General features: G+C 42.9%; 2 protein-coding genes across 3 annotated transcripts; both read right to left on the bottom strand.

Moving 5' to 3' along the window:
- Positions 1–676: 676 nt before the first annotated feature.
- PDCL3 (phosducin like 3) lies at positions 677–16,397 on the bottom strand. Of its 2 annotated transcripts, none has more exons than XM_090020503.1 (6): positions 16,239–16,397; positions 12,623–12,755; positions 11,036–11,126; positions 9,791–9,934; positions 7,344–7,552; positions 677–1,559 (listed from the first exon to the last, which is right to left on the bottom strand). In XM_090020503.1, the coding sequence occupies exons 1-6, from the start codon at positions 16,242–16,244 to the stop codon at positions 1,417–1,419; spliced, it is 726 nt and encodes a 241-aa protein (XP_089876629.1). In that variant the 5' UTR covers positions 16,245–16,397; the 3' UTR covers positions 677–1,416. The 2 variants fall into 2 exon arrangements, with proteins under 2 accessions (XP_089876629.1, XP_089876635.1); XM_090020509.1 differs by lacking the exon at positions 16,239–16,397 and adding an exon at positions 12,898–13,047.
- Positions 16,398–21,821: 5,424 nt separating this feature from the next.
- Positions 21,822–22,247, bottom strand: LOC149874668 (histone H2A-like). Its single transcript, XM_090046520.1, has one exon. The coding sequence runs from the start codon at positions 22,245–22,247 to the stop codon at positions 21,822–21,824; it is 426 nt and encodes a 141-aa protein (XP_089902646.1).
- Positions 22,248–24,826: the final 2,579 nt, after the last annotated feature.

Genomic DNA, 24,826 nt, shown 5'->3' with positions numbered 1-24,826 from the left:
CTGATGCTCATTAAAGGACTGTGTTCTGTACTGTACTACTACAGGCTCCAGAGACGTAACAAAAGGTCCTTCAGACAAGTTTGTTAGCCCATTCATGTAGAGCTCATTAGCACATGCCAGCAGACAAATGAGAAGTGTAGGTGGATAGTGAGCCCAGCCTGAAGTAAGTTTGTAGTTCTCAAAAGTTTCTAAGTATCTGTAATTAGTATTTCAACCTCATTCCTTCCATGTTTTTTTAGTGCCTTGCTCACCATTTTAAAATTACCACAGTTTATAGCAGAAACTGTATTTTTTTCAATTTCTCAAAAATCCAGGTCTTAAGATTACTTCCATTCCAATTTGATAACACCATTTCTTAGTTTGAGGCCCTTGGCAGACATTACTTGTTGCGCACTATATCCAACGATCACATGACAGACTGTAATATGCCAAGCCATTAAACCAGCTTATCCTTTGATAAAAATGGTGGATCAGCCACAAAGAAGTTTCTTATTGAGCAGCAACTTTTGTGGTGCAGAAGTATCCTGAAATAATTCTCAGATAGCCAGGTGGCATATTACTATTTGCTGTGCAACGCTTCCACATGTGTGACAAAATGTGATGTTTGCCAAGGGCCTTAATGTGCTAATCATTAAACTTATGAAGCATTCTGCACGATTTCTTGACAAGTCAGATATCCTTCTCAAATTTTTATTTTCCTACACATGCTTGAGGCAAGCCTGATTTTGGAGGCCAACTTTAGGTCAAAACACAGGTTACCATACTAGTGTTACATTACACCCTTTAACTGTATCTTGGACAGCTATGATTTATTTACATGATGATATAAATTAGTTAAAATCAGAACCCTGTAGCCAAACCCTATGATAGTCACATTTTCTATAAAGTTACTTATTGATTTATCAAAACAATAAGATGAAAAGAATAATTGTTTCTACTGTTTTCTGTATTTTAAAATTTGGAGAAGGACTTGAATCATCACTATTGTATAGAGGCCTTTCAGGCTCTTTAGGATTTTAAACAGTTGTAATAAAGAGAAAGCTGGAAACCGTTAAAATGACATACTGTTATGGCTCAGTGACTTCAAAAGAAAGACTAAACCCTGGACAGATATTATATTGCCTTTGCAGTGGTCCAAAAGTCAGGGCAATAAATGCATGTCCCCTCAGTTGGTGGTGGTGAGGGAAGCATAAAAGAAGAGCAGAGCACTCGGGGATGCTGGAGATATAAAGACCCCCTCTAGCACATTACATGTGGTGATACAAAAATGTAGCACTACAGAGAAGTTCCCATTTCAAACAATGCCATTTTTGTAGTGTTGGCACCATTTTTGTAGTGCAACACCTGTAGCCCTACAAATGAACACACCAAGGTTTAAGATGGTACAGCTGAGCTTCATCCAAGGAAGTGCAGAAATCAGTCCTCCTCCGAGTCACTGTCTTTCTTTGTGGAAAAAGAACTCTTGATTGAGGACATTAGCTGATCCTGGATCTGTTTCCTGGGGTTTTCTTCTAGATCTGTCTTGATGGCACCTGATTCTGAAATCTTCCATTCAAGTTCTATACAGAAACAAAGAGGAGGAGAGAAAGCGCATCATGAGGTTGAAGGCTCAAAGTAAGCTCTTTCAAGCCTAGACCTCTCCATTAACACAAAGGGTGGAATTCTACCTTCCTGATGTACCTAAATGGCAACTTTCTAGTTTGTTTTAGTGGTGTTTTTTGGGCACTTTTGTGGAGGTTTTAATTCTATTGCCCCACATAGTGCACATAAGTGTAAGCGTACGCCACTGACTATGCACTGGCTTGCTATGTATGCAGCCAAATGTGTGTCCAATCTGGGCATGTACATGCATCTAAATTACAAGAACATAAACAACTATAAACCCATAACTAACAGATGTTAGATACTGCAGGATGGTTCTTCCATATTTTAGCCCCAATAATTGAGTGGTGTGGGCATTTGCCCAAGGAGAGGGAAGATGGACTCTGCTCTCATCCAGAGGGGGTCAGAACAAACCTTCCAGCAGTGTTGGGAACCACCAGGCCACAGATCAGACACCATCCAGACCAGGGATGGGTAAAGTCTGGCCTGCAGGCTGGATCCAGTAGGCAGTGGACTCCATTTCCCAGCAGCCCCTGCCCACAGGGCTTTGGCTGGTCTCTGCTGAGACCCCAGCAGTTGTGAAAGCTCCAGGCTGGGGTTGCCATGGAGACCAGTCTCAGCCCTACGGCAGGGCACAGGCAGAGAAGGGCAGGGGCTGCTCTGGAGGGGCTGCTGGGAAATGGAGTTCGGCTGCTGGCCAGATCGGCTGTTCTACCCACCCCCGATTCAGACCCTTCTCCAATGCTCCTTTTGAAGTCAGTCTTCTGGATAGCCAAGAGGAAGACATGTGGAGTCACAGGGGACAGCACAAGATAGAGCGGGGGTGGGCAAAATACAGCCTGCAGGCTGTATCCAGCCCACTTCCAGCCTGCCAGCCACTGCGGTCTTAGAGTAGCTTATCATATTTTACACTTTAAAGTTGCACCTGTTTATAGAGGAGTGGATTACAGTACTGTTTAAACTTTTTTTTTTTTTTTTTTTAAATATTCAGCCTTATTTAATCATTGCTTAAGTTCTGTATCGCCTCATCATTATCTGAACTTTTCATTTTGCTTATCAGCTGGCCTTGAGTTGTTTTTGCAGAGCTCAAAGTGCTGATATCTATATTGTATCTTTTCTTTTCTATCACTGTGAGAAATTCTTTTAACATAACGTAGTAATGGCCTTACCACCAGCTCAAATGAACTGAACTTGGAACTAGCCATACCACTGCTCTGCCACAGCCAGGACTGAGCTAGGCAGTGCGGAGACTCCTCTGCCCCTAGTCCTGCATCCATCCCCTCTCTGCCAGCTCAGCTTCCTCTTGGCACTGCGGCTGCACACTCCTGGAACCATGGCTGCTGGCAGCTGGACACACATGAGACAGGGCATGATGCAGTGTACCAAGTAGTCATCCCACCTGCTTGCCTGCCACTGCCCCTGTTCTTCCCGGTATGGCACAGCAGCAGTGGCTCATCGTGGCATATATGTGCGATAGCTAGTTGATAACACTGCACCATGCTCTGTTCTGTGTGGGTCCAGCTGCCAGTGGTGCCAGGACTATGCAGCACCAACAGGAAGCAGGGGTGGGGTGGGGTGGGGTGCAGAGAAGTCTGCCTAACCCTGGCTACAGCACAGTGTAGTGCAGTCCTCCCTTCTCAGGCTCCCGACAGCAGCTTGTGAGCAGGATAGGGTCAACTGCATCTCCCCACTTACCCGCCAACCTGCCCTCAACAGCTCACCATTAAGCGGACTTTCAGTTTAAATAACTGTCCACCCGAGCTAAAGGATGTGTAGCTTAGGGGGATGGCTGCTGCCCTGGAAGAGACGGGGCCCTAGTTTCTAGCTCAGAGCCCTACTCCCAATGGAGCAGAAACTTTTCCATAGCACTACCTGCCATGCATTTCATCCAATGACTACTAAATGGAAGGGGCATGGGTCCAGCCTCAAAAGAAACATTGGAGAGGTGACTGTGTAATGTCTGACTTGTATGGTTAGTACATAGTGCTGTGAAGTCTGGGACACAAGTTCAAGTACCCTGAGTGAGGGGAATCTAGAATCCAGGTCTCCCACTTTCTGGACAAGACCCAACCACTCAGCTATTAAGGCTAAAACACAGAAGGCATCCCTTCCCCACAACTTTTCCAAATTCATACCCTGGTATATGCATATATAGCTACATATGTGCCCAGCCAGTGTGTAGCTGTCATACACATTCATTCTATGTGTAGGTGTTTATCACTGTAGAACCTCCACAGTGCAGAAGCAAGATCAGCAACATAGGAACACTGCCATTTAGGTACACAAAGTGAAGAAACTTCTACCTGAAATCTTTTCTTTATGAGACAGAGTATAGAAAAGCCACAAATAAGTCTTGTGTGTGTCTTGGGAAATTTAAACTATGTTTAAAATGGACTAGTCAATGGTTTTCATTGATTGTAGCAATACTTCCAACAGACAAAAGTTGCTTCAATCATACAGCAGCTGAACAATTGGAAGAGGCAGAGAACAGATTATCTGCTAAGGGAAAAAGCTGCAGCAATTCCATTTACACATCTGAATTACAGATACTGTCACAGACAGATTTTTGAAATACACTTTATCCACTTCCCAGCACTCCTTGTACAGATTATTAGTTCCTTAACAAGAGGGGAAAAACCACACTCCTCTACCCACTAGTAGACCTATTATTATAGAGGCTCAAATTGGATTTCTTCCCAGAAGTGGAAGGGAGTCAATACAAGACATTCAGCAGATACCTCTCCCCTAGACCTGCTGGCAATCCAATCATTAAATCTAATTTCATTTAGACAAAAAGGAAATGACTACAACTTCACATTCTCTGCAATCTCAGAGAGAAGTTACCCCCTTCATACAGATCAAAAGAAAAAGAATGCAGAGTGTACAATTTCCAGTTTCATGTGATGATGAAACTGAGCTGGCATAACCCTCATCTCCAGGTCCCTGAAAAATCTATTACTTTAAGTGCCACAAATGGAGAACTGATAACATAAGGTTGTTACTACTTCTTTCTTAAGTGTTAGGTGTTCCCAAACCAAATTTTTCATTGGTGAATATTTCCCCTGGAAATCACAGTAAAGGAAGATTCTGATACACATCCAGAAGATTCTGAAGTCTAGGGTTTTTAGTTCAATCATAGCTCTTATTAGTGAAAGTCTACTTGTATGCCATTACAATTAAACAAAGTGATGGACTCCAGTGTAGCACATGAAATGCCATTTAAGTAAAGACACAAACAAATAATTTTACTTCTAGGCCCCTGGACAGAAAGCCATTAGGAAAGCTGATAATAGAGGATTTAATTGTAATTAAAAAAAAGTACATTTCTATTGAATAATTGCATTCATTCAGTTTCCAAAATGGAGAGAGCATATAATATGACATCTTTGTCTCAAGGTGTCACTTAAATTTTGTACCCTTCCCAATCACTGCCAAGCAAAAGCTTTTGTTTAAGAGGCTGAGAAGGGATATCATTCAAAGGAACAAAACTCCTGGTGCTGAAATGCTTTGTTGCACCCCACTGTACACAGTCCTCGAGGACAAGTCACTTCTATCCCAATGTGAACAGAATATGTCAAAATGACAAAGTTAAAAATATGGTCAATCTGTGCCATGATTACTAGCTGCAGCTTAAAGAGATGGAGTTCTTTGAGCCCTGACAGTCCTGACCCTCAAGAAGTAGTAGCTTCACCCAGGTGAGATTCTTTTCCTACAGTGGGGTTGGCAACCCCTGGCACATGTGCCAAGCATGGCATGTGAAGCCATTTTGCTTGGCACGCCACCACCAGCTCTGGCTCTGGGTAGCTGCTGCCAACCACAGAGCCCAGGCTGGGTGCAGCAGGAGGGCTGCAAACAGCTGTGCCAGGCACAGAGGTGATGGCAGGGCTCAAGAGCCCAGTGCAGATGTTTGTAGCCAGCCTGGGCTCTAGGTAGTTGCAGCAAGCAGGCTGCAAACAGCAGTGCCGGGCTCCACAGCTCTGGCATCAACTCTATGCTGGTGGTGACTGCACATGAACCTCAGAGGAGACAGTGGGAGGGCTACACTGCCTCAGGGCCAGGCCCTATCCCTGCTGTCTGCTCTGTGGTACGCATGCAGTCACTGCCAACATGGAGTTGATGCCAGAGCTGTGGAGCCCGGCACTGCTGTTTGCAGCCTGCCCACTGCTTGCTGCAGGTGCCCAGAGCCCAGGCTGGCTGCATGCAGCTGTGCTGGGCTCCAGAGCCCCACCATCAGCTCTGTGCCGGCAGGTGGGGAAAGAGCAGGGCTGCACTGTTTCAGGCCCCTCCCGCTGCCCACTCCAAGGCATGTGTGCATGCGCTGGTACAGAGCTGATGCTGAAGCCCAGCACAGCTGTTTCCAGCCTGCCTGCTGCAGCAGCCCAGAGCCCAGTCATCAGCTCTGTGCTGGCAGGAGGGGAAAGGCTGGGGTTGTGTTGCCTCAGGCCCCCCCCACTGTCTGCTCCAAAGCATATGTGCAGCTGTTTGCAACCTCCTGGCTGCTGCCAGCCCCAGCTCTGGGTAGCTGCTGCCAACTACGGAGCCCGGGCTGCTTGCAGCAAGGCTTGCAGCTGAGCCAGCCTGATTCCCACCCGCCCCAAGCCCAACACTGGCCTAGCCCCCACTACTGGGATGAAGCTGGTGCTGGCCCTTGCCAGAAGTACCACACCTTTACAGGCTTAGCTGCGTGGTGTGGGTGGGTACCTGGGCAGGCTCTGGGCCGGGGCCTCGGCTGGCCATGCTGCAGCCTGGGGGCTGGCTCTCCAGGGAAACACAGGGGCTCCAGCAGGCCCAGGGCATTGTTGGGTCAGACTTCATCCGGTGGCCCAGCAGGCCGGCTCTGTGCACCCATGCATTTGGTTCTGTACGTCTGCATGTGCACACGTGTCTGGTTCTGTATGTGTGTGTGCACATGTGTCTGTTGTGGCTCTCTGTGTTTGTGCACATGTGGTTCTCTGAGCATGTGCATGTGTGGTTCTCTCTCTGCTCTTCTTTCTCTCTCCCCTCTTTTTCCTTTCTCTCTCTCCTCTTTGTCTTATTTTTTTCCTCTCTCTCTCTCTCTCACTGCAACATGCTTAACAAAAAAGTACACAACAACAAAGGCAACATTTATGATTATTAAATATACTAATATACAGTGCTTCCTGCCTTGTACCGCTCCCCCCATCCCCACCTATTTTGTTTTTCTGGCATGCCAGCACTTGGACACCTTCCAAGGTAGACACTGTGTTTTTTTCAGCACTCTAGGCAAAAAATGTTGCCTACCCCATCTTACATGCCCCATTCCCGAATCAAGCAAAGCAAGAGCTGTACCTCCTATCTAGAGTGAACTCAGACTGTAACCCCCAAGGACATGAGCACAGACATCACAGCTGCTGCCAGATGAAAGGGGTAAAAAAAAGAGTGAATAGTTCATTTTCATGTTCCCAGCCTCATTTGCATCAAGGAAAGGGCTATCTGTTAGGAGACAGTGCACAGTGACTTAGGAGTGGGTTGGGGAAGCATGACGGAAGAGACACAGGGATCATCACTTGTTAACAAGAATGCAGGAGAATAAGAAATGTAAGTACAAAGAACTGTAGAGGGAAGAAATGAGAAGAATATATATTATTAATATGAATAATATCGTATAACTTCTACTCCCATTCCAAAGGTCTGTTTAACCTTATTGTAGGGAAGACCAATTAAACTGCTTCATATGTGTTCTGTTCTTCTCGGGCAAGATCCAGGAGGCAGGTACTTACCATCTCTTGTCAGGTTCATGCCACCAAACACTAGAGGTCCAATGAACTGGGCCTTGATATCTCCTTCAAGGTAGATGAAAACTGTGGGCAGGTTCCTATCAGGGTAGTTGGGTATGCAAGTTGTAGAAATAGCTTTGATAAATTTGACATCTGGGAATTTCTTTGCAAGTCCACTCAGATGTTGATTTATTAAAGCGCACAGTGGAATTCTGTTAAGAAAATATACACAGAAAGAAGAGTTAAGAAATAGTATGTCAAAAGTAATCCCTTCCACAAGGAAAGTTAGAAAAAGTATTTATGAAAATGTAACAAACATAAAAATGCAACATAAATGCAACATATTTCAATCCAGTATAAGTATCTATTAGAGCCACTGGTGTTATTTATTATAATTATTTGGTTTGCAGGATACTGTTTCTATGAATAATGCATCCTAAAAAAACAGATAAAATGGAAATAAAAAACAGCTTATTAAAGAAAAGAATTAAACATGTGCTCATTTTCTTTGTCTTTTAAACTGTGCTGTGCAGTTATGGAATTAATGAAAACAGGATTAAAGACAATGAGAACAGTCAAGTTTTTAGTAACCTTTCGAGAACCATGTATAGTGAAAACTGGTTAGGCTCCATTGAAAAACTATTTCTTAACATCAGTGGGATGGAACACCTTGCTTAACAGAGTTTTGCAAATCAAGACAAGCCACATATAACTCTATAATCACCTTGAGTACATAGCCTCAAGCAATATAGAACATGGCAACCTCTGCTCCTCAACTTTTCACTGGAAAAGGATGCTTGTATTAGCAGGCAGATTTTGACTCCAACATCTGATGAAGTGAACTGGGTTCATGAAAGCTTGTGGCTCTCTCTCTACATACTACATTTATTCCAATATAAGATAACCCTGAATATAAGATGACACCCAAGTAATTAAGTTTTAAATATGGAAACTTTATAAATTTGTCATAACTTTCCAGACATAGGATATAATTACTGGAGTTTTGCCTTGAATTTGTCCCCCTATCACTGCTACAGCAGAAAAAATAAATCGGGGGGTGGAAGGGGGAAGAGGACAGGGGGGAAGAGGGACGTTGGGTGGTCCCTTTGCCCTGTGCCCATCCCCCAACTTATTCAATGTAGCCCTTTTCCTTCCTCCTTACAGTCAGACCCCGATCTCCCTGAGCACATGGACGTGAAGGGCAAACTTGAAAAACACTGACTCTGAAACAAACATGCAGTTACTATGCATACCCATAGACAGTTCGTGCAATTACTATGGGTACTATTACTCATCCAGAATTGATGCATTTTACCTTTTTGGAAACTGCTACAAATTTTAGCACAGGTACTGCATAAACACACTTTTATGCAGCATTTTTGTGCCTATTTATATATAGAACAAATTATGCATGAAATTAGTCCAAAGCCAAAAGGCTCATGATTTACCATATAAATGGGCCCCAGCAGTCAACATCATCTCAAGCCATGGTGACTCCACAGCTCAGAACTTCTCAGTATGCGTGTGTAGTCCAGATACTCTCAACAAAGGATACATGTGCTAATTAACACCCCCTAAACTCATGACTGAGGGCAACCTGGTCCAGCTCCGTGTCATGGAGGGTGGGACCACGCTAAACACATGCGACAGGCAGAGATCAGGAGATGGAGAGGCAAAAGAGGGATTCTGGGTGAACTGTTTGGGGCCCCGTTTGGTGATGTTTTCCAGGCATCTGAGGGTGGTGAAGAAACAAGAATCACTGGAATTGGGAAAGAAAGGCTCAGCTTGCTGTGAGAAGTTGTAATGTATTCAAGGTAATGGCTCACCATGACAAGTAAAAGAGTTGGCACTGAAGGAGAGTTTGTGCAATAATCATTACCACATATCATATTCAGCTGGGCTGTCCTAACCTATGCTTGTGGTAGGTTCCCATCAGCATGTTTGCCCATTATGGACCGTGCGTTTTATAATCATGTTTAGTGTTGGCTGCACTTAATGAACTTCGTAGTTAGTTTTTATTACTGAGCACATGCTGCTCAGTAGACAGTGCATTTAATGATGTTTCTTTGAATGCAAATATGAGACAAACGGCTTTTCTCCTAATGCTGATTGAGGGGGAAAACCTCATCTTGTATTTGAGTAAATACAGCATATATATTTTATTTGGTTAGTCTATAGAAGTGCATATCTATTCTGCCTTCTGACTGACTTCAGACTAATGCAGTAACTACCTCTCTCTTGGTATACATAAACATGCTGCTGCTTTACGGAAGCAATTTTCAGTAGGTACATTTCAACACTATTCATAACTGACGAAAATAAGAAAAACTACATTCAATTAGAATTTTTTGGTGTCCATAATGGTTATGCATTTGCCTAAAAATATCAGCATGTTCAGATGCAGTTAGTGACCAATGTCAAAGCTGACAGAGACACTCCAGTTTACTTACCCTTGTTTGTAAAGATGCAAGATTACCCATATATCTTTGCCAGCTTTAGTAACTTCTTGAATATAATCCTGACCTGAAATCTCCAAAAGTTCCCCAAATTTGTTCTTCACTTGAGTTGCTTTCCATTCTGCAAGCCTTTGCTGTCTGTACAAGCACAGAAAAAATGAAAAAAAAAGAAATCAAAACCTGAGAAAACATGTAGTTATTGCTTTGCTGAACACAAACAATTAAAGTTATAGATTTTGAAGACCAGCCCACAAAGATAAGCTTTAAATATCTCCAAGCACCAGGGTACCAAAAGAGGGCTTTTGTACAGAAGAGTACTTGAAAGTCTGTACATAACCTTAGTTTATGGACCTATGATGCACGAAGGAGTAAACTGAGCTTAAACTGGTATCCGTTTCCCCTGGGAGAGTCACTGCCACCAAACACTGGAGATCCAATGAACTGGGCCTTGATGTCTCCTACATATTAGATGAAACTGCAAGAATACAGAGATTCAGGATTTTTCTTCCAGAGCAAAAATGGTCACTCCACAAGAAAATTTAACTTGGTTGCTTCTGGGTTAAATCAGTCCCAGGAAAGTTTCTCCTAGGAGAGCCAATGTCTGTAAACATTCTCATCTGAGAGAAGCCCAGCACAGTCCAACAGCATCTGAGGGTGCTTTGCCATCTTCCTACCCCCAACAGTATGTCGCTTGCTGGACTCTGGTGCTCCAGCTGAGCAGGGAACAGAACACATCCCCTTCGCAATCCCACACTCTGCTGCAGGAAGATACAGGATGACTCTTGAGTAGTCTGGCTGCACAGGGCAGCAAATAAAGACTGCCCTGTGCACTGCTGCCATTCTGTCACCAGGCAAACTGAGGCAGCCTGAGGCTACACAGTGTCAGCATTGCAAGCACTCTACTCTTCAAGTAATTTAGGTGCCTAACTTGAATACCAAGGAGTTGATTTTCAGAGGTTCTCATAATTCACCGATTTCCACTCAGCTTATGGCTTTATGGTACATCTGAAAGGTGAAGCCATAAATAGTTAAATGTAGACTAAACATCTTAGTTAAGGTCATTCTGAAATCTGTCAGAACAAGGACCAGAACACCAGTCCTTTCATCTGTCACTTTGTGTTTTTTTTTCCTTCCTCCATTCTCCAGCAAAATGAAAATCAAATTGCATGTTATTTGCCTATAAAGAAGTAATCATTGTATTTCCATTAAAATATAGTAAATGCTGCAAGCTGCTCTAACCTGTACATTTCAATGGCTCTCTCATCCTCCTCGTTAAACTCATCTTCATTATCTTCTAGCTCTTCCAAAGTCATGTCTTCATAGGTTTTCACTAGAGTGAGAGAAAAATAGGAGGAACAATAGTCCAAAAGAATACATATATTACAAATTTCTGGAAGCTAATTACACTGTGCTCTCCTGGCCTCTGAAGATGCATACTTCATTCTGATTTTTCCTAAATTGTTGAACAAAACAACATAAAATGATTACTGGGAAAAGAACAATGTTTGGAAACCCCAATTTACTAGTTTGGACATTTTCTACATTTAGCAGGTGGTAAAGGATACGTCAGAGGTACAGCCAGTTACCCTGTGGCATACATTCACTATTATATAACGTCACTATATTAAAAACCTGAGGAACACTTAGAAAAATTAAGATGAATCAGCTAATGGTGTGATGTTAATGTAAAAATAAGAAGTATTAAACCCTGTGATCCAAGCCCACTTTTCACCTAAAAAAAAAGTCTCCACATGGGGGATTAACACACTTTAAGTAACACACATTGCCTTAACACCTTCAAAGCAATCATTTTAAGTTTCTTGAGAACCCCTATGCAAGTCAACCCTGATGAAGTACTCTCACAGTTGTAACTCTAAATAAACTCGATAATAAAGTATTATTCAGGGAAAAAATTTTTCTTCTGAGCATCAAGTTCTTGTTTGGTTGGGATCACGGGTGCTTTTACTTTAGATAGATATATAGTGGTGTTTCATTTTAATCATGGAAAAATGTGGGTTTGGGGTTCTTTTTTTAAAACTGAAAATTGGGGATTTTTTTTTTAAATCAGAGAAAGCCAGGATCTCTGCCGATGACATTTCAGGATATATTTAATTCATCTCTGCAAAATTACATGAGCGAGTTCTCCTACTTCTCTGAATCATGCTAAAGGAAAATATTCATTCCAGAAATAAGAATTGTTGTCAAAGACATAGTCTTGCAGAGCTTTTTGTTTGTTTGTATTTTGCTTGGTTTCAGTTTTAAAGACAACTCTCCTTGTAAATCTATCAACCGATTTACAGCATTATTAGCTGATTTTTCTAAAATCACTTAATTTATTTAGATATAAATAAAGATGTGACGACCATGATCCAGTGGACTGGCAAACTGAAGTGTGTGTCTCAACCCTGCAAGTGCAGTGCAGAAATATACCTGGAGATATACATGCCCCAACATGGGTTAACTGAAAAACTTCTTGCCTTTTAAGGAGACGGGTTTCTTGTTACACAGGCATGCTGGTACTTATTCTGGATTTCTTTTGCTTGTTTGTTTTGCTTTTTAAAAATTGAATAAATTTAAATGTGGCAACAGTATCCAGAATGAAGCTCTGAGGGGGTGGAATTCATCAAAAAGTTTGATAAGCTTACTCAGCTGAGCCTGTAACAAGTGAAGCACACCACATGAAGTTTAATCTTGGCATCCTCTAACTAGAGGGGGGAAAGTTGTTTTTACCTTTAGGCTTTTTCAAAATCGTTGAAGTAATTGTACAGCAACAACTCAAAAGATTTAATTTGCCACTGCCTGTTTCCTCCCCGCCCCCAAACTCACCAATGGACTGCTGTTGAAGAATACGCAGCTCTTCCTCCTCCTTTGCCTGCTCTTGTTCCTTAAGTTTTTCCTTCGGAGGAAGGATGCCCTTTTTACGCAAGATGTCATTCCACTCCGTATCCTCATTAGGGTTCTAGAACAAAAATGGAGAAGGTGCACTTCTGCAAGGGAACATTTCTGCAACCTGTTAATCCAGCCACCTTGCTATTACTTATATCAGCTTTTTCTAAGAGTCATACATCATTATTAGACTACTAACTCTGTCATATACGCACCATAAAAACATGCAGAGAATCTGATGATGGCAGGATTCCTGTACAGGCTTGAAATGATGCCCTGCAAAGTAGCTTGTGCCATGCTCCTTTCTCTTTTCTCCTAACTCATGAAATCTACAAAAGAAAGGCTTCTGCTGCAACCTCTCAAAAAAAGAAATGGTTGTTCTGCAATTCTACCCCAATTGGGCCTCCAAAGGAGAAAAAGGTGATCTAGGTCAAGAGCATCAGGGAAAATGGAACAGGGCAGAGCAGATGCCTACCTGCAGACAGCACTTGCTTTTGCTTTAAAACAAAAAGCTTCTTCCAATCTGTGACTAGTCTCATGGCCAGAGCTAGCTAGAAAACAGGATGTGCCACATTAAAGAAATTCAGTTTTCCACATCATAACTTTGAAAGACTTGTGGCCAATTTCAGCAACAGAATTTTCCTTCTGTGCCAATAGAGTAGAACTGATAGTCTGTCTTCTGCTTCACATAGGCTCCAAACTTAACTCTCACCATAGGAAACATCTGTCTCCATAGCAAACACAAGTTGGTGAAACTATTCATATACCTGAAGCTAGGCATGGAAAACTGCCTGCAAGTCCTTGTCAGCCAATCAAAAGGAGGCTAACCTATAACCAGTTGGTACATTTATCGTTAAAAATTGTTGTGATACAATTATTATAACTTTTAATACAAATTAAAGGCCCAGAGTCACCTAAATACGCCTAAGGATCTGGGCCTATAGCCATTCAAGAAACTCTCAGCAGCCTATTTAAAAAAAAATCAATTTAAAACATTTTTTTAAATCAGTGCAATACAACATGGTAAGAACCTTTATTATGATTTCACCCAAGTCAGTATGGGGTCAACTTGAAAAAAATCCCAGATAAGCTACTTCTACACCAAAACAAGAATATCTACATTGGATTTTGCACTGTTTTATAAGTATATAGCTTTAACTAAGTTGGTGTGACTGAATATAAGGAATCTAAAATTCCATAGGTTCTTGTCCAATGCAATAGAAACAGCTGATGCCTAGGAAGGAAACGATAAAAAAACATAACACTTAAGACTTCAATAGAGGGATAAATGATTCAACAGCTCCTTTTGATACCCCACTGGAAATGCACACTAACTTGGGGAAAAAATACTGTTTTCAAACAAAAAGGTGCCATTGGATAATACTGAATCTCTCTCTCAGATACACGTAAAACATTGGAAAGCTGAAGAGAAGTCCAACTCACAAAATATATGTTTTAATAAAACTCTACTAATCAAAGGAGCCATAGCTGCATAGCCAACAAGTCTGCAGAAGGCCAAGGCTAGCTTCATCTCTCCAGCTCATGTCACCAACAAAACTGCAAAGTTCCTGTTATTGCAAGGTCACATTCTGTGAGTGCACAACTAAAGGCAGAAATGGGCCAACAAAAGTTACATTGATGAAACACAAAACAGAAATTTTCCAAAAAGACTTGCAAAGCTTTGGGGATATTTCTAAGGCTGCTGACTGGGAAAACTGAACCATGTTCTTTAGTTTCTTGTAAACTTGGCAAAATTCATTAGATCTTAGAGATACTCCACCGTCTTCCTCAGCCAGTTATGTTGCAGCCTGCTATCATGGAAGGGCTGGTAGGCTCTTTACAGACCACACTGAAGACAGGGCAGGGTGCAGGTGCTTACGGAACATTTGTAGGGACTGTATGGACCTGAGTGTCAGTACAGCCATCCTTGCCAGAGGTGCAGAAGTCTGCAAGTTTGATTTCCTTTTCTCTCCTCCTATGGGAGCAGCTCTCAACCCTTTCAGACTCCAGCCCTGCCCCCCACTAGAAAATGCCAGCTTTCCTTTCACCTGTCTTTTGAAATTAGGAGAACAGCAGATATGGTCTTCAGCTGCACAGAACTCAGAAAGACCCTAGCAGGACTGAACAGCTGCAATGCTATGGGTCTCTATAGGAAAGCCCTGGACTTCTCGGGACTCATGCTGACCAGGGCTGACAAGACTTTTGAAAGGATCTCAAGGAACCCTGGCGGAGAACCAAGAGCAGTGAGTGTTAAGTACAGCAGTTCTGGAATGAAAACCAGGGACAAGCCAACAAAGCCAGGCTGGCTGTCAAGGTGGGGCTGAGATTGGGCCCTGGTGACAAAAATCAAAGGGCCCTGTTACATGGTAATTATAGGCGCCTCCTAGAGCTCTTAACCTCTGGGCTGTCCACACATTAACACCCTAAAGTGGTTTTAAACACTTGTTATGTGGTCCAGAGTTATACCACTCCAGGACAGGATTCTCTTTCATCTGCGCTACCCAGTTCCTGTTCCTTTTAGGTGTGCCCGCTCTCCACAGATGTGCTGCCCAAAATGAAGCCCTCCAGGATCTCTCCCACCCCTGCCTATAAAGTGGGGATAGGAGCTTGTCTTGGTTCACCAGCCCTCCAGTGGCAACTCACAGCTACAGCTCCTAGTCCTGCCCCTAGTGCTCCCCGTCACAGCTGTGCAGGCAGGAGCCACTCAGGAGAAGGTTTCTAGATTGAGGGTGCTCCAAAATTCAAGCTACTATAACACTGATCAACATTAGTGCAGCTGAATGGACCCCAGCAGGGTTGAATGGCCGTGACACTATAGGTGCCTATGAGGAAAGCCCCAGGCTTATCCTGCCACTCACGCCAAGGGGGAGCTGAGACCCTGGAAAGGAGCTGGGGGGCAACCCTGGTGGAGAACCATGGGCAGCAAAAGCTATGTCTTGGCAGGCCTGGAAAAGAAAAACAACAGAGAAAAGGCAACAGAGTAGCGTTACCAGGTCTTAAATATTAAAGTATTGTGTTGGAAGCTCAAAATGATCATATCTGCTGAAAAACTATCGTGCACTGCAAAAGTCAGCAACTAAGTCGGCAATGAAGCCTTCTTGTTTACTTTATATTGCTCATTATAAGTCACTAGTGAGTGAGGAAGAAGCGAGTCAAAGTTGAAGCACTACTTTATTTCGAGGCAAGCAGGCACAAGATGGTGCTAACGGCAAGCCCCAGTCAGTTAAAACTCCCGGGAAACAACCCGGGTTGCATCAATGAGCTGCCTCCAATATTATCCTACATTTTGAACACTTCTCTTATAAATCGCGCATCTGGCAAGAGTTGAAATGATCGCACAAATCCGAGAGTGGTCGGACACTGCAACAAACCCAGGTTGGCTGCAGCGGTGGGGCTGAGACTGGGCCCTGGTGACAAGGATCAAGAGACCGTGGGTGGGTGGATTTCCTCCCTTCATGGCTTGGCTCCCCCTTGCCCCAGCACGCGTCAGGGAGGCGGCCGAGCGCGGGGAGCCGGGGCCCCTGGGGGACGTGCAGCATGCAGGGCCCGCGCTCACCTGCATGGCGCCCGCAGCGGGCTCCGGCCGCCAGGGATTGCGGCCTGGGACACGCGCGTGAAGAACTGCAACAGCGGCGGCCTCCCGGAGCCGGATAGCTTGTCACAGCGCCGCGCCGGCTTCCTCCCTCGCCTTATAAGGGCTGGGGCTGCTGCCCTGCCCGGTTGCATAGCGGGAAGGAGGGAGGCAACTGCGCAGGCGCGGGGGGGCTGCGAGTGGCTGCCAGGCGCGGGGTCACTGCGCGGCTGCACTGCGCTCACGGTGCTGTCCGCGCGTTGCACTGGGCTCCCAAGGGAACTGGCTCGCGCGCGGGCACACCTCCGCCCCCCTCCCCCCCCGGGAACTGTGTCTTCTGTCACAAACACACCCTCAGGGAAATGTGTGCGCGATACTCACACCCCCCTCCCCTCAAGGGAACTGTATGTCTGTCACACACATACACCCTCAAGGAAAGTGTGTGTATGTCTCTCCCTTCCCCCCCCCCGGAAACTGTTTCTCAAACCCACACACACCACCCTCCCTCAAAGGAATTTTCAATGCCACCCTGACCAGCACTACGGATGAAGGAAACCGGGGGGGGGGGTCATAACAGACTATAGTATGAACATGAGCTGGCAGTACAATGCTGTAGCAAGCAGGGCAAACAATACTCTGGCGTGCATCCAGCAAAACCAAGTTGGCGATTCTTCTGCTCTACTTGGCATTGGTGAGACCACAGCTGGAGTACTGTGTCCAGTTGTGGGCACCACACTTTAACAAGTGTCGGGGACTCTAACCCAGACTTCCCAGGTCTGTTGTCTGACAGCAAGAGACAGGTGACACCAGCAAGGTCTTATCTCAAAGCTCTTTATTGGAGCCTGCACACAACAACAAAGAGCAGCCCGTCTCCTCCAAGAACCAGCCCCCCCCCCTTTAATAGTAAGTAAGTTTATATAGACAGTTTCGCGTCACAGATTCTCCACTTCATTGACTCAACCCCCATGGTTAGTTAGAAACTTCTAGTGCGCATGCCTAGCTACACAATAATAGGCTTTGAGCAGTTCTTACGCATAAGCCTCTTCCTTATCATCAAGCACGTAACTTTTCTTTTCAGCACTGTTACTTACACTAGTGAGTTCAAGGTAGGTTCAGTTTGTACCATCCCTGTTTATCAGCTCACATTCCAATTGTCATACCGCTCATGATTATCTTGTTTGTGGCCTCTCAGCAGTATTTTTCCATTTCAAATCTATATGGTGGTTTACTAGCACAGGCAGTGAGCTCAGCCCATCTTGTGGGCCTTTGGACCTGCTCTCAAACATCCTATCTATCACAAGGACATGGACAAGCTTGAGAGAGTCTAGAGAAGAGCCACCTGTATGATCAAAGACATGCGTGGCAAGCCATACAGGAAAAGCTGAGGGACCTGGGACTCTTCAGCCTGAAAAAGAGATGGCTGAGAGAGGATTTGGTAGCAGTTTAACGCTACATCAGGGGCTCAGCGAACAACTGTTCACCAAGACACCCTTAGGGACAACCAAGAGTAATGGCCAAATTCCCAGAAGACCATTTCAGGCTCAACATTAGGAAAAACTTCACAGTCAGGGTGCCCAGACTGTGGAATAAGCTCCCTCCAGAGGTGATGCAATTGCCTACCCTGGAAATCTTCAAGAGGAGACTGGGCAGCCACCTTGCTGGGGCCACCTGACCCCCAGTTATCTTTCCTGCCTGGAGCAGGGGGCTGGACCCGATGATCTTCCAAGGTCCCTTCCAGTCTATGGATCTATGAATCTCCTACACCCCCTCAAGGGAACTGTCACATGTACACTCCCTCAAGGGTGTGCTGTTCAAAACGAGGGCAGGGAAGGAGGTGGGAAATAGCTACACTCCATTAGTTAATATCCACCAAGACTGGGTATCTCTTCTCTAGGCACCTGCTACCTCCCTGTGGACTTTTTAGAAGAGCTATCGGCAATAAAGGTAAAGAACCACTTAATGTCCCAGAAGTCAAGGTCTAAATACCATCATCTAGAGGGGGTTCCCAAAACTGTAGGATACATAGCCCTGGCAGTATGTAAGACATCTCTGGGAGGTACGTGGGAGAAATTGTGTAATGGCAGATTTAATTTTCATTATAATTGGCATTTATGGGGTTAAAATATATGCTGGAAGGGGAACATGGGCAGCTGGTAAATCTGGAAGGGGGTACATAATAAGAAAAAGTTTGGGAAACTCTGGTCTAGAGTGATTCTCAAGTTCAACTACTACCTTATGTACCTGTAGATGTAGACTTTTAGATAGACATAGCTATATCATAGCTTCTTAATTCTATGCCACATGGTTAACCCATTAGCAACAGTAGGACTTCTTTCATACATAAGCTTCAGTAGGGCATAAAAACTTGGCAGGCTTGGGGCCTGTGTATATTTACTACATGAAAAAGGTGGTGCAACATAATCCAACCTCAACAAATAAAAAGGCTAAGATTCTCAGTGTTTCATAACATGTTGAATTTATGTGGGTTTTGTTTTTTATCTTAAGAGGAAAAACCAAAATCTTATGGAAAGGCTAAGAATACATGGTTAACTAAAATTTTCCAGTCTAAAATAAAAACAAGAATGTTCTAATTTAAGCAAGGGCTGCAATTGCATAGATTTTAGTTATTCTTTTTCTTCCCCTGCTGTTGTTTCTTCTCTTAACTGCTATATAAAGGAATGAAAGAAGTCCTGGCACTTTACTTACATAGGTGGGGCTCAGCTATTTTCTTGGGTTGCCAGACAAAGATAGACTCAGATAAGTGAGTCTCTAAGATAGTTTCAGGCTAAGGTACCATTTCTGCAAGCACTTTTAGAAATGTTGCATAGGCACCATTCTAGAACTATTCATAGGTACAGATATTCTCCACACACCCGGTTGAGGGAGTATGGGGCCATCTGATTATGTTGACTTCATTAGGAGTAAAATTGAGTAAAAAGTTTACAAGATTGAAGGCTTAGATTGTAAGATCTCAGGGGAAGGGACTATTTTTGTTACACATTTGACGTACTTAACAAAATGAGATATTACTACAGACTAGAGCCCAAGACTATCACAGTAGAATAAACAAACAATCCTGCATCTGTTCACTGCTAACAGATCTTTGATGTGTTGAAACTCATTAAGACTAGCACCTGACAACATTTACTTTTGGAAAAATAGTTCCTAACTAAAATTTTGCATTTCAGTAAATGACATTATTTTTCTTTTATCAAGTTTCATGAAAACACATACTAACTATGTTCTGGGCATGTTGAAGCTTTTTTGCCTTCTCCCAGAACTGTTAGGAAGCACCCTAGCACTATTCTTCCTTCTTATTAAAAGCCTATGCTTTTTATATACATCCAGGATATTGTACAGTTCCTATCAATTTGGTACTTAAGATCCATGGACAATTAAGTAGTAACAGCAGATTTGTTTCTCACCAACCCGCTAAGAGGAGGTCTGTTAGGATAGAAATTTGATTTTGAAATTGTATAGATGTTTGGGGCACAGTGCTCTTGAGATAAGGATCTCTCAAAAAGCTGACACTTACATTTGGACCTAAAATTACCCACCTAGTGACAACCACATGTGAACTGTGCAGCTGCCAAATTCCTCCAATCCTCAGTTATATAGACCAAAAGGTTGTTTTAATATGGCCAATATAAATTGGCCATCACTACCCTGACTGTCTTTTCTGGCCTTGGGTCTAGGAGTTCTTAGTAATAGGAGCTATGATGTGAAATTTATTAACAAAACAAAATAGATAATCTTACTGAAGCCAATCTAGTGCAACAAGCTGCTTGGAAGCCTGGCAGACAGACCGCATACAAAATTTCTGGGGCAGACGAGAGAAAACTAAAGGCTAGGCCACATAATCCTCTTATCTCTACTTGGAGTTTAGTGGGTTGTCAAAGAGAGATGGAAACAGAAGTCTTTGTCAAGGGGTAAATCACAAAGTAAATAGATTATGAAGTGAGAGAAGATAAATAACGGAAGCAACAACAAAATGTAGCTCTTTACCTTGGTTTCATTTCCCCACTCATTTGTTCTGTTAATGAGCTGCGTATCGAGTGATGTGCACACCTTACCCCCAACAGCAGGTCACCTCCAGATAAGCTAAAGGCTTGCAGCAGATGCATGGGAAAAATCTTCTTGCAGTATGTGGTTGGATTTAATAGTCAGTCAGTGATAGTAGTTGTAGTTCACACCAGGTAGAAAGCACACATGCTTACCTGGGCTAGGCAAAGTTAACTTATGCCATGGCAACATGCTGAAGCCACACTAGTTTCTTCTAAACTGGCATAAGTCTACACAAAGTGCAAGTCTTTACTATTCATTCTATCCAGGAAGAGCGCACACCAACTGCAGATGCTTCCTCAGCCTGATGAAGGGTAATACCCAAAAAAACTTACTAAGAAGAATGTTTCCAACTATGAGTTGGTCTAATAAAAAATACCAGATTTACCCAAAGAACCTTGTCTGCCTATGTTGTCCTTAGATCAACACAGCTATAACCTACATCGCAGTCTACATGCACACATTTAAAGTAATTCTGATGTGATCTCAAAGTGGATGCTTATACAGGGGCTTGCCACAGATCACATTGTAATGCACACATAAAAATAGTACAACTTCATATTTTGTAACTGTAGGAGGCCTGGTCTAAGTGACAAGACAACATACCTCAATAATGTTGGCAATGTTATTTTGATTTTATCCCTCATTTGAAGATAGGGCACATCAAGGATGCTCCTCACATGACACATTTTTTATACTCAAGTCCCCACTTTTGTTTCACTACCACTATTGTACTCTGCAAGGCATAAGGCTGCTCAGTACAGGTATACATTGGGAGTTGTTCAACTGAATTATTTCAGTGAGAGAGAGAGAGCAAACCCAGGCCCCTTTTCAGTTTTCAACTTAGTTCAGCATCACAACATCCCCCACTGCAACAAACTTTCTGACTTTACTGGGCAACTTTGTAGGCCAGCACCACTATCAAGATTTCTGATAGGATTATGTTTCTTGACCAAATGAATGGCAAATGGAGAGAACCTCCATCCTCCAAAAATCCACTTCACAGGTAATCTGAAGTACTCGTGTTTACCTAGGGACTTGGCCAGGATATCTATTCATTTCTTGAGCAGGTTTTCTTATACCATTTGCTCCACTAAAGGTGCTCCTATTTGCATGCTTTGTTCTATAAAATACCTCTCACCTCACCTCAGTAGGACACTGAATAAATCTTGCAATGCAAGCCATATTCAGACTTTTCTCCTCATATAACTGTTTCAATATTACTTCAAAAGATTCAAATTTGCATTGTTTAAATTCAAGACAAACATGCTGGGGGGTGAGGAGGGGAGAGGGAAGATAAATTATTGAATTAATGGACAGAAGTACAGATAATGGTACATACCCTTTAATCTGAGTTTAATTTCAAAAGTTAAACAAAATATGATTTAAAATAATTCTTTTGAATATGTGACTGCAATTTACATATGGTACATGTTAATTAACAAGAGAACCATGTTCATAAACAAAGAATTCCAGGCAGGGAGGAAGTATACATTTTTTCGTAGGTCAGTTGTTACTGGATTTTTCCTGAGACAGGGCAGCCTCCTTTCCTGCTGAAGGGACTTCAGAAGATCTCTTGGGAAGAAGCTGGGCAAGAATGTTTGGTAAAACACCTCCTCCTGCAATGGTCACACTCGCAAACAGCTTGTTCAGCTCTTCATCATTCCTTACCGCCAGCTGAATGTGCCTTGGCATAACCCTGATTCTCCCATTTGTACGGGCAGCGTTTCCCGCCAGTTCCAGTATTTCAGCACTCAGATACTCCAGCACTGCAGCCAGGTACACAGCAGCTCCAATACCAATTCTCTGAGCATAGTGCCCTCTTCTAAGGAGCCTATGAATACGCCCCACTGGAAACTGCAGATCAGCTCTTGCAGCCTTGCTTGTTCTTATAACCATAGCTTTCTTTGTTTTTTTGCCAGTTGATGGCATTTTTACTCAGCTGAGGGAGAGGATATGGAAATAATTACTTAAAGCATCAAGCCCCAGGAACCTCCCCCCCTCCCCAATTCCTAAATCAAAAGTGGGGAAGAAATACCAGCCATTCTTTTGTACAATATTCTATTCATTTATCAACTAGTTATACATAGTACCAGGCAACATTTAATACATACTGTTATGTCCAGAAGAACAATTGGGGCACAGCTGTTTTTTTTCACGTTTTGCCTGTGTGAATCATCCGTTAGAGTTCAGCCATGATAAATGGTCATCGTGCTGGGTGGGGATAGAGAGCTTGTGAGACTTGATCTTAATGATAGCTAGGCAGGGAAAAAGAAACCTTAGGAACTGATACCACTTACCTCTCCCCCACAACAAAAAAACTTTACAAATCACCAGTGAAACATTGAGAGCATGCCTTAATGTGGGGCAACGGCATCAACACTATCACTTTGTGGGGATCTTGGTTTTGGTGATGACTTTTTTTTCATTCTTCTTTTGCAAAGTTTTTTTTAATAAGATGCTAAAAACATGGATGAATTTGGAACAACACATTTTACTTTTCAAGCAAAGCATCTGGACTGACATCAAGTGAGAAATTGCAAAAGGGTTGTGGGGAATTGAATAGCATTTTGCTTTACGACTTGAAACCAGAGGAGTTTTAAAAATATCTCGGCCACACAAAATGGACAGTCTGACTTTCAGCCTATTCCTACTTGCATGGGTAAGTTCTAGTCATTGCTTGGGTAAGCAGGTGGTCAGACTAGCTGAGTGATACGTTAGCAATCCCTCTACTCCTAGATAAACCAGATAGTAAAACTGTACTTGAAAGGACTGTCAGCTCTATGTCAGTTTTGACATTGTTTTAGTCAGGGGGAGTTTCCTCAAGTGAAAAAAAAAAAAAAAAAAAATCAGAGATGCCCTATACTAACTAGTCTGATGATTATGGTTCCAACTTGGGACAGAGGGGAATTTGAGTGGAGTTCACACTCTGAAGCTAGATCTTACACAGTACAGCCAATGTTTGTAAACCCAAACTACTGGGGGGGGGGAACGGAAGGGGGGTGTTATTTTTTGAAAGACCCTATTTTTGTATTTTGAAAGAAGTGGGAAAAAGACACACCCCTTAAATTCCACAACCTGGAAGCTATTCACAAACCACCTACTATCCTTCTCTGTCCTTTTGTCCTGGATATTGTTATATGCCAGTATTAGTAATACTGTGAATTAGTAAGCTTTTGAGGAATGTGGGGCATTGTCATTATTGCTGGGTTTTTTTGTTTGTTTGCTTTTTAAAATAGTATTGACTGGTTCTTTATTTGCAATCTTTGAGCAGCCTACATGACAGAATCCTACCACATTGGTAGTTTTGTTACTAGAAGGACATGCATTTACTCAAAGAGAATTTGCCTCCTCCATCATCCCTATCTTCCTTGTTAGAAGGGCTGCTCTGATCAATCATCTCATAAGTCTCCTAATAGAGTTGGTCTGAGAACAGATTGCCTTGTAGTTCTAACACTTGTTTCTTGACTACCATTATCCTCAAGAGTTACCATGCCTTTTTTCTCCTCTGCTTACTAGTCAACAGTACCTTGTAGAAGTCCTCAGGAAAAGAAAAGCCATCTGGGAGCAATATCACAATGCCTTTAAGTCATCTTTTTTATAGAGGAAGTTATACTTAGCATTTCAAAGCAGTAAAGAAGCATTTTCCTCTATTTTCATTATATTCTTATAATTCATTAGTTACACTTAATAACATTTACACCTGAACAAAAGCAATGTTTTGTGATACATGAGTCACACACATAGAAGTGAAGTTCTAGTCTTAGAAGAAAATAGAAGCTTACAAAAAATATCAAAAGACCTCATACTAGAATACGAGCAATTGCAGTATGCTTGGAAGTTCTATAACCCAGTAATAACTTACCTTTTTAGAGAGCTTCCCCCTTTCAGCATATCATAATCTACATTTCAGACTAATACACCTCTACAGTAGTAGAGCACTCTCCCTTTCCCCTTGTCTTTAACTCTTCAGCAATAGTTAGCTCAATAACTGTTGTTTCAAAGCATTAATTCAGAGAAACTGATATCACCTGGCCTTAATCAGCTCCAAAAAAGAACAACAAGGTTATGGAGAGGAGAGAAAAGACTTCAAAGATTATGAAAATATTACCTACCTCGTTCTAAGTTCTATGCCCAGCTCTTGATTCTTCAAGTCATCTTTGATCCTGCTTAATCTTACTACTCTGAACAATTTCATTGATTTCAGTAGGACAACTGGAAGCAACAAAGTTAAGAGCAACAGGTGTTTGCATGACCAAGGCTCATATGTGTAAAGGGCTAGATCTGCCAAGGGGCCTATGCTCTTTAAAACGGGCTCCAGAACCCTGTGCTAGGTGCATCTGCTCCCTATACATAGCATGGGAAGAAACAGGCACTTTTGAGTGGTATCCAGAGCAGCCAGTGTGTTCAATAGGGAACTGCCCAAAGCCAGCACACTCAGTTTATCAGCAGGACTAGCCAGCTGAAAATGATGATGACCAGGTAATCCTGGCACCATTGTGCATCACAAT

Source organism: Crocodylus siamensis, chromosome 1 (assembly GCF_052110815.1).
Source record: "Crocodylus siamensis isolate JL-2025a chromosome 1, ASM5211081v1, whole genome shotgun sequence".
NCBI classification, from domain to species: Eukaryota; Metazoa; Chordata; order Crocodylia; family Crocodylidae; genus Crocodylus; species Crocodylus siamensis.
This window is presented reverse-complemented; position numbering and strand designations above follow the sequence as displayed.